Raw genomic sequence first — 10,105 nt, forward strand, 5'->3', positions numbered from 1 at the left:
AAACCTCCTTCCACCAGCAAGGGCATTGAAGATGAAACGTGGCTGGGTCTTTCAGCATGACAATGATCCCAAACACAACGTCCGGGCAACGAAGGAGTGGCTTCGTAAGAAGCATTTCAAGGTCCTGGAGTGGCCTAGCCAGACTCCAGATCTCAATCCCACAGAAAATCTTTGGAGGGAGTTGAAAGTCCGTGTTGCCCAGCAACAGCCCCAAAACGTCACTGCTCTAGAGGAGATGTGCATTGAGGAATGGGCCAAAATAACAGCAACAGTGTGTGAAAACCTTGAAGACTTACAGAAAACGTTTGACCTCTTATATACCATTTCTTGGCAATGACAAAGTATTGAGATAAATAAGTATTTGGTCAATAAAAGTTTCTCACTACTTTGCCAATAAATTCATAAATCCTACAATGTGATTTTCTGGATGTATTTCTCTCATTTCATCTGTCTAGGTTGAAGTGTACCTATGATGAGAATTACAGGCCTGTCATCTTAAATATGGCTGCAGGGGCAGTATTGAGTAGCTTGGATGAAAAGGTGCCCATTGTAAACGGCCAGCTCCTCAGTCTCAGTTGCTAATATATGCATATTATTATTAGTATTGGATAGAAAACACTAAAGTTTCCAAAACTGTCAAAATATTGTCTGTGAGTATAACAGAACTGATATTGCAGGCAAAACCCTGAGGAAGATCAAAACAAGTGGCTTCTATTTTGAAACCTCCATGTTCCATAGCCTCCCTTTGCTGGATTTAAAGGGATATGAACCAGATTCCTTTTACAATCGCTTCCTCAAGGGGTCAGTCTTCAGACATAGTTCCAGGCTTTTATTTTGAAAAATGAGCTAGAACGATAACATCGCGTCAAGTGGTCACATGAGTTTTACTTGCGCAACAGAATTTGGACAGCCATTGTTTTCCCCTCTCCTACTGTGAAAGACATTTGCGGTTGATATATTATCGATTATATATTTAAAAAACATGAGGATTGATTATAAAAAACATTTGACATGTTTCTGTGGACATTATGGAAACTATTTGGAGTTTGTCTGCGTTGTCGTGACCGCTCTTTCCTGTGGATTTCTGAACATAACGCGACAAAAAAAGGAGGTATCTTGGATATAAAAATCATCTTTATGGAACAAACTGAACATTTGTTGTGTAACTGGGAGTCTCGTGAGTAAACAATTAATTTGATTGCTTTTCTGATTTGTGACCGAGCTACCTGATGCTAAGTGTACTTGCAATGCTTTATTGTGCGATCTAAAAACTTACAAGCACTTGGATTGCTTTCGCTGTAAAGCATCATGTCAAAATCTGACACGACAGTTGGAATAAAAGGCTAAGCTGTTTTCCTATATTGCACTTGTGATTTCGTGAATATAAATATTCATAGTATGTAGCGCTATGCTATTCAGCGGTTGTTTATGACACTTATCCCGATAGGGGGATTGCAGCCATAACAAGTTAAGTGGGAGAACTTGTACAATTGGTGGCTGACGAAATACTTTTTTGCCCCACTGTATAGGTAGGAGCTAACAAATGTCCCTTTTTATGATTTTGGACATTTACAAGCGAATGTGAACCACAGACATTGAGCAGCCTGTATACACGCAGTGTCTGTATGGAGTCTGGAGTCACTAGGGCAACGGGCCTGCATGCTCTGAGAAGATGGGGAGGAGCAGACGGGCCGAGAACAGAGGGAAAAAAACAAGGAAATCAAAGATAGCAGTGGCAGCTGTACAGATAACTCATTCAAAGAGCTTGGACTTCTCAAACACGACAGAAAGCCAACACAATACGATGCCCTGTCACCTTATCTAAGTATGTGGCTGAATTAATAAGTTAAACTTCGGAGTCACGTTAAAGCAGAATTAGTGTTTTTCACACAGGAAAAAAGGATACAACACATAAGAAAGATCTTGCTGCGTTTTGTCATTTCTGCTTGGCATCAGACTCAATTTGTGGTTCAGTTGCACTTCTCCACTTGGATGAGAATACAGGAACAGGTATTCTATCAGCAGACAGCGCTCTGACTGATGTGTAGCCAGACTACATACATGGGGCGGCAGCATAGCCTAGTGGTTAGAAGGTTGGACTAGTAACCGAAAAGTTGCAAGTTCGAATCCCCGAGCTGACAAGGTACAAATCTGCCCCGGAACAAGGCAGTTAACCCACTGTTCCTAGGCCATCATTGAAAATAAGAATTTGTATTTAACCAGGCAAGTCAGTTAAGAAAAGGTCCCAAAAAATAATAATACAAATATTCTCCAGTAAAATGCTAGATTAACTATAAGAAATGCAAATGGCTACGTTCTTTCTATGATAAACAGAAATAAGATGTCCATGCATAGTTTAAATGTATTATTGTAAGATCACTTAGCCTACATGTGTGGCTGCCAGCCAAATAGCTTTGCACATCTGTGAAAGAAAACTATAGTTGCAGGTCCCTGATCACTATCGAAGCAAAAAAAAAACCACTTGACTATCGATACAAAATGCGACCCTTGTCAATATACAACTGGACTTACCTGCTCCCACTTTCTCCAGTTGTGCTATCTACAAACAAATGACTGGCTCAACTGTTCTGGGGAACTAGAGTAAGCTTCAAAATATGACAGGTGAAATGAAGAACGAAATCTTCAACTCCTAACATATTGTACAAATTGACTGCAGGTATTTACTTAAAAAGAAGCTAATAATATAAAAATGTATAGTTTAAATGTATTGACGCCATTTTCAAATACCCTGGTATACGGTATACCGCCAAAGCCTAGGTGCTACCATAATTAGGGATAATCATGAATGGTGAATAATGATGAGTCAGAAAGTTAGACGCACAAATATCATACCCCCAAAATGCTAACCTCCCCTATTATTGTATTGGTGAGAGGTTAGCATGTCTTACTTTTGGGGGGGGGGGGACTATGTACAACAAGTGCTATAATTTCTAAATGGTTCACCTGATATGGATTAAAAATACCCTCAAATGAAAGCTGAATTTCAAATCCAAAGTGCTGGAGTACAGAACCGAAACAAAAACAATTGTCACGGTCCCAATAATTTTGGAGTTCACTGTATGTGCATTGGACTCATCACATACGCTGCTGCTACTGTTGCCCAGTCACTTTACCCGTATGTACACATCTATCTCAATTACTTCATACGCCCGCACATCGACTCGGTACCCTGTGAATACAGCCAAGTTATCGTTACCCATTGTGCATGTATTCCTTGGGTTGTCTTCGATTTCTCAACATTGTTGGGATGGGCATTTCACTGTTCGTAAACAGGTGTAGACTAAGCATGTGACATAAAAGTTGATCTCTCACTATCTTAATGCTACTGGGCCATAACATCTCTCCCCCACTCCAGTTAAGCCGTTTGGGGTCAGATGGGAAGACTGTACATAAATACAAGCCCATTATCAATCTTTAAGGACAGGAAGTGAAGTGTGTAATGTCAACTGGAGCCATCTTCATCGTTGCATTAGCTGGGATAGCATCTGTGCTGTAGCTATTGTAATCCTTTTCCCTTTTGACCTGGGCCAGACAGATAGTGGATTTTGCCTTTGGATAATAGCAGGGATTAGACTAGAGACTGAGCATCCCAGTCCACCAGCCTTGACATTCACAGGAAAGAGTCATCCGCACTCCCCTAGTCACTGTGACAGAGTTGGGGGGGCTTTAGGTCACAACCAGTCCAAACTGTTACAATGTACAACAACATTTTTGGTTCATCCTCAACAGCAGACATCATCTACAGGTAGTCACCACCCTCCCGTATTGGTGGTTTGGAGGTCTGTGCTCCACCTACCCGGAGAAGTCCCAGTCGAATACAAGCTTCCCTCACAGAGCCGTTTCTAGGAGACTCACACAATGTAGTCAATAGCTTCAGTCCCACAGGCACAATGAATAGACAGAGAGGGGACTGAGGAGAGGCAGAGGCTGTATCCTGATCAATCCCTATTTTCATTCCCTAAGACCCACTCACACAGCCGGCCCGCTGCCAGGCAAAGCATCTATGCCACCACCAGTTTAAGACAAACCCGTGTGAGAATGGCTATTACAAAACAGGTCTTGTATGCTCTACTTTCCACCGTTCATCTTTCTCTCAATCCTGACTAGTCTCCCAGTCCCTGCCACTGAAAAACATTCCCACAACATGATGCTGCCACCACCATGCTTCACCGTAGGGATTCAGGTCAAAGAGTTTAATATTGGTTTTATCCAGTGGTGTAAAGTATTTAAGTAAAAATACTTTAAAGTACTACTTAAGTAGTTTTTGGGGGTATCTGTACTTTACCATTTATATTTTTGCCTACTTTTACTTTCCTATAGTCCTAAAGAAAATAATGTACTTTTTACTCCATACATTTTCCTTGACACCCAAAAGTACTTGTTATATTTTGAAGGCTAAGTAGGACAGGAAAGTGGTCCAATTCATGCACTTATAAACAGAACATCCCTGGTCATCCCTACTGCCTAATATCTGGCAGATTCACAAAATGCACATGCTTCCTTTGTAAATTATGTGCCTCTTGTTATCTGTAAATAAATAAAAATATTTTTTAAATGGTGCCGTCTGGTTAGCTTCATTTAAGTTATTTTGATAATTACATTTACTTTTCATACTTACAGTGAGGGAAAAAAGTATTTGATCCCCTGCTGATTTTGTACATTTGCCCACTGACAAAGAAATTATCAGTCTATAATTTTAATGGTAGGTTTATTTGAACAGTGAGAGTGAGAATAACAATAAAAATCCAGAAAAGCGCATGTCAACAATTTTACAAATTGATTTGCATTTTAATGAGGGAAATAAGTATCTGACCCCTCTGCAAAACATGACTTAGTACTTGGTGGCAAAACCCTTGTTGGCAATCACAGAGGTCAGACATTTATTTTAGTTGGCCATCAGGTTTGCACACATCTCAGGAGGGATTTAGTCCCACTCCTCTTTGCAGATCTAAGTCATTAAGGTTGAGGCAGACGTTTGGCAACTCGAACCTTCAGCTCAATCCACCAATTTTCTATGGGATTAAGGTCTGGAGACTGGCTAGGCCACTCCAGGACCTTAATGTGCTTCTTCTTGAGCCACTCCTTTGTTGCCTTGGCCGTGTGTTTTGGGTCATTGTCATGCTGGAATACCCATCCACGACCCATTTTCAATGCCCTGGCTGAGGGAAGGAGGTTCTCACCCAATATTTGACGGTACATGGCCCCGTCCATTGTCCCTTTGATGCGGTGAAGTTGTCCTGTCCCCTTAGCAGAAAAACACCCCCAAAGCATAATGTTTCCACCTCCATGTTTGACGGTGGGGATGGTGTTCTTGGGGGTCATAGGCACCATTCCTCCTCCTCTTCCAAACACAGCGAGTTGAGTTGATGCCAAAGAGCTCTAGTTGTCGCTCATCTGACCACAACACTTTCACCAGTTGTCCTCTGAATCATTCAGATGTTCATTGGCAAACTTCAGACGGGCATGTATATGTGCTTTCTTGAGCAGGGGGATCTTGCGGGCACTGCAGGATTTCAGTCCTTCATGGCGTAGTGTGTTTCCAATTGTTTACTTGGTGACTATGGTCCCAGCTGCCTTGAGATCATTGACAAGATCCTCCTGTGTAGTTCTGGGCTGATTCCTCACCGCTCTCATGATCATTGCAACTCCACGAGGTGAGATCTTGCATGGAGCCCCAGGCCGAGGGAGATTGACAGTTCTTTTGTGTTTCTTCCATTTCCAACTGTTATAACCTTCTTACGAAGCTGTTTGGCGATGGTCTTGTAGCCCATTCCAGCCTTGTGTAGGTCTACAATCTTGTCCCTGACATCCTTGGAGAGCTCTTTGGTCTTGGCCATGGTGGAGAGTTTGGAAACAGATTGATTGATTCTGTGGACAGGTGTCTTTTATACAGGTAACAAACTGAGATTAGGAGCACTCCCTTTAAGAGTGTGCTCCTAATCTCAGCTTGTTACCTGTATAAAAGACACCTGGGAGCCAGAAATCTTTCTGATTGAGGGGGTCAAATTCTTATTTCCCTCATTAAAATGCAAATCAATATATAACATTTTTGACATGCATTTTTCTGGATTTTTGTTATTATTCTCACACTCTCACTGTTCAAATAAACCTACCATTAAAATTATAGACTGATAATTTCTTTGTCAGTGGGCAAACATACAAAATCAGCAGGGGATCAAATACTTTTTTCCCTCACTGTAAGTATATTTTAAACCAAATACTTTTGCTCAAGTAGAATTTTACTGGGTGACTGTTGAGTAGTTTTCTATTAAAAAAGGTATTTTTACTTTTACTCAAGTATGACAATTGAGTACTTTTTCCACCACTGGTTTTATCAGACCAAATAATCTTATATTTCATGGTCTAAGAGTCTTTTAGGTGCCTTTTGGAAAACTCCAAGCAGGCTGTCATGTGCCTTTTACTGAGGAGAGCGTTCTGTCTGGTCACTGTACCATAAAGGCCTGATTGGAGGAGTGCTGCAGAGATTGTCCTTTTGGAAGGTTCCATCTCCACAGAGAAACTCTAGAGCTCTGTCAGAGTGACAATCGGGTTCTTGGTGACCTCTCTGACCAAGGCCCTTCTCCCCCAATTGCTCAGTTTGGCCAGGCAGCCAGCTCTAGGAAGAGTCTTGGTGGTTCCAAACTTCTTCCATTTAAGAATGAAGGCCATGGTGTTCTTGGGGACATTCAGAGCTGCAGAAATGTTCTGGTACCTTTCCCAAGATCTGTGCCTTGACACAATCCTGTCTTGGAGCTCTACGGAAAATTCCTTCGACCTCACGGCTTCGTTTTTGCTCTGACATGCACTGTCAACTGTGGAAACTTATATAGACAAGTGTGTGCATTTCCAAATAATGTCCAATCAATTTAATTTACCACATGTGGACTCCAATCAAGTTGCAGAAATATCTCAAGGATGATCAATGGAAACAGGATGCACCTGGGCTCAGTTTCGTGTGTCATAGCAAGGGTCTGAATACTTATGTAAATAAGGTATCTGTTTTTTATTTGTAATAAATGTTTTTTTAAAATAGGTTTTTGTAAAAACCTGTTTTTGCATTGTCTTTATGGGATATTGTGTCTAGCTCAATTTCGAGTCTCATAGCAAAGGGTCTGAATACTTATTTAAAGAAGCCATTTGTTATTTTTATTACATGTGCAAAAACTTTAAAAAATGTTTTTTGCTTTGTCATTACGGGCTATTGTGTGTAGATTGAGTGAAAACATGTATTTAATCAATTTTAGAATAAGGCTGTAACGTAACAAAATGTGCAAAAGGTCAAGGGGTCTAAATACTTTCCGAATGCACTTTCCAAATGCACGGTATATTAACAAGTTCTATTTTGAAGTGATGGGTAGACCTACAGTAGCAACAGGACAGCAGCTTAAATCTACAGTCTGGGATCTGGGAATAATGGTAATTTCAATTATGGAACCATTATATTGTCCAATAATAGAATCAATGTATAAATGTACACCAAGGGAATTCTTTGTCATGCCTCATTTTAAGAGGATCAGATGGTGACAGGGATCTCAGCAGGGTCAGGCAGCCAGGGAACACCAGTCTGATGGGGTGAGGTGTTTTATTCAGATACAACACTTTGTTCTCTCTGTGCAGCAGACACTGGACAAGCCAGATGCTATTTTAAAACAAACCTCCAAAGTTGATTTCCAAACTGTATCAAGGGTTGATAGAGGCTTTTCCCAATGACAAAACATGTCAAACAAAAATATAAGGTTCATTTGTTAGGCAATTGGTTAAAGGTATTTATTATGGAATTAACTTTGATTTAGCTCAGTCTTGTTAATCACAAACATGTGTAATAATTATATCTTACCTAGCTTAATGACTGTGGGCATTTTCACTGACTTTTTGTTCTAAATAGAGACGACATATTGGATTGTGTAAAATGCAGGAAACCAACTTGGATGCACAAAACCATTCTGGGGAGGACCCCCAGACCCACGCCACTTTATGCCCCCCACCCACTTCTACACCCAAAGTGGAATCCATGCTATCATCAATGGGTGCTAAAGGTAGTTTTAGCATCTATGAATGGTAAAACTACTTACTGTATAGCATTTAATGTATAAACAGAACAAACATGTCCACTTGTGTTTTGGATGTTCCGAAAACATGTCAGTAAGAGATTAATCAAGGAGTCTTACATTCCCTAAATGGCATTTGTATCGATTGAGAACATAGTTGATTACTTTTTTTCTGTGGGTAGTGCTCCTGTCACCTCAAAAAAAAAGTTGTGAGCACTAAAACATTGCAACGACTATATTGTCGCGTCATCAGTTTACATGAAAAATGTTACCAATAATAAAAAATAAAAAGAGGGTTAAAATTGGGGACGTAGAAGCAGGCCTACATTAGCCTAAGCCTGAGCCTTCATTAAAGTCGCGTGGAAACACTAGCATACTCTGATGCTATGAGAGATGACTTTATCACGTAAGCAAAGCAACATGTTAGGAAAAAAGTTAGGATTGGGGGATGGGGAAATCGCCACTTCCGAATTCCTCATCCGCCCTGAATCCAAGTCATTACTTGCGAGCAACTTTTATTGGAACAAAAATATACAACACAGGCGCTAAAAGAACACTGTTGCAAGGTTTGGAATTCTGTGATTTACCCATATGTACTATTATCTCAAATCCTTCCACCACAATCTACAAATGCATTGTGAGTTAGGTGTAAATAAATAGAACGTTTATACCGTTTCCGAAAAAGTAAATGAAAACAGATCGCTACTATACCGTTAAACATTTCTGATAACGTGGGCGAGTCAAGTTCTCTGTGGCCTCTAACGATAGCAGTGTACCTATGTAAACAAACGTCTCCTATACCATCTTAATCGAAGTAACTAAAGCGTTCATTTTATTCACGGCGAAGATAGCTAACTCCAGTCTGTGTTTTCAGTGCCGGAAAAAAAAGTTAAATCAGTCAAACATATCCTCGACTTCTCCAACTAGACTACAAATTGTTAGCTAGCTAACCTGATGACTTTCTAAAATACCAACACTTTTATAACTCACTAAACGTAAGCTTTTCTTCAACTTACCCTAATACTACCAACTCCCCGTATTTTATGGGGTCTTTTGTAGGGGCGCACTGCTCCTCCTGGCTTGGTGAAAACATGAGGCTTCTTGCTTCAATGGACAGCAGGCACCTCTCGGTCTCAATGCACTCTCTCAAATTCAGAGGGGAAAAAACACAAGGGATTCCCTACAAAGAGTGTACGCAACTGCCATTTGACTGTATATCTCGTTGCATACGTATTTACGACTATATTGAGCAGTCTTCCCTTTTAAATTAATGGAATAAAAACGTTGTTTTGTAAGGGAGTCGTAGTTAACGCAACTCGGTGGTTCAATCCGCTTTAAAAGCAGATCCAAAAACAGCCAGGAGCAGAGGGTGGACCATACCATTCAGTTGTCCTTTACTTTATATAGGGGTGGGGGACTTTAGACACATTCCACACTTTAAAAAAAAAACATTTATTGATCAAACACTTTATCGATGTATACTGATATCTTGATTTGATATTGTTTTGTTCATCATTTGATTTATATAATATTTTTTTTGTCAACGAAATTCTACAAATGACAACAGACTTCCCTTGTTTGTCTACATCGCATGATGGGCATGGCTAGATATGAGGCGGCACCTTCTATTATGTAAACAAAGAGTACAATCTGGAAATTCATAAAGGGATCATAGCTTCCACTTTCCACATCATTTTGAAAGAACAGAACGTTCGAAACTCACCGACAGATGAAACCTGTCCAATTCTGGGCAGGGGGTCCAGGTGGATTCCTATGTTAAAATAGCTTTCGGGGTGCAGTATGATTCTTTTAGGCTGGCAGGCGTGCCTGGATGTGTCTGTAAGGGGACCCAGCTAGCAATGAGGACGCGACCCTATTCCGGCGCGCCGGGACTGATTTAATCGTCCCGAATCCGGGTGCCGGGCTCGGACTGACATCTTATGGAATGACTGCTCAGAGTAAGCCAGAACTAAGCCGACACTGCCGGTGTTTTGCCAGAATCCCTCCAGAAGTGTCCCGGTGCAAATTCATATTAC

General features: G+C 40.7%; 1 protein-coding gene across 1 annotated transcript in view; it reads right to left on the reverse strand.

Moving 5' to 3' along the window:
• Positions 1–9,445, reverse strand: part of LOC124046486 (E3 ubiquitin-protein ligase pellino homolog 2) — a 34,022-nt gene extending 24,577 nt beyond the window's left edge. The window contains exon 1 of the mRNA XM_046366902.1: positions 9,086–9,445. Within this exon, the coding sequence (XP_046222858.1) occupies positions 9,086–9,162 (77 nt within the window). The 5' untranslated portion in view covers positions 9,163–9,445. The remainder of the gene's footprint in view (positions 1–9,085) is intronic.
• Positions 9,446–10,105: the final 660 nt, after the last annotated feature.

This window comes from Oncorhynchus gorbuscha, linkage group LG10, assembly GCF_021184085.1.
Source record: "Oncorhynchus gorbuscha isolate QuinsamMale2020 ecotype Even-year linkage group LG10, OgorEven_v1.0, whole genome shotgun sequence".
Classification (NCBI taxonomy): Eukaryota; Metazoa; Chordata; class Actinopteri; order Salmoniformes; family Salmonidae; genus Oncorhynchus; species Oncorhynchus gorbuscha.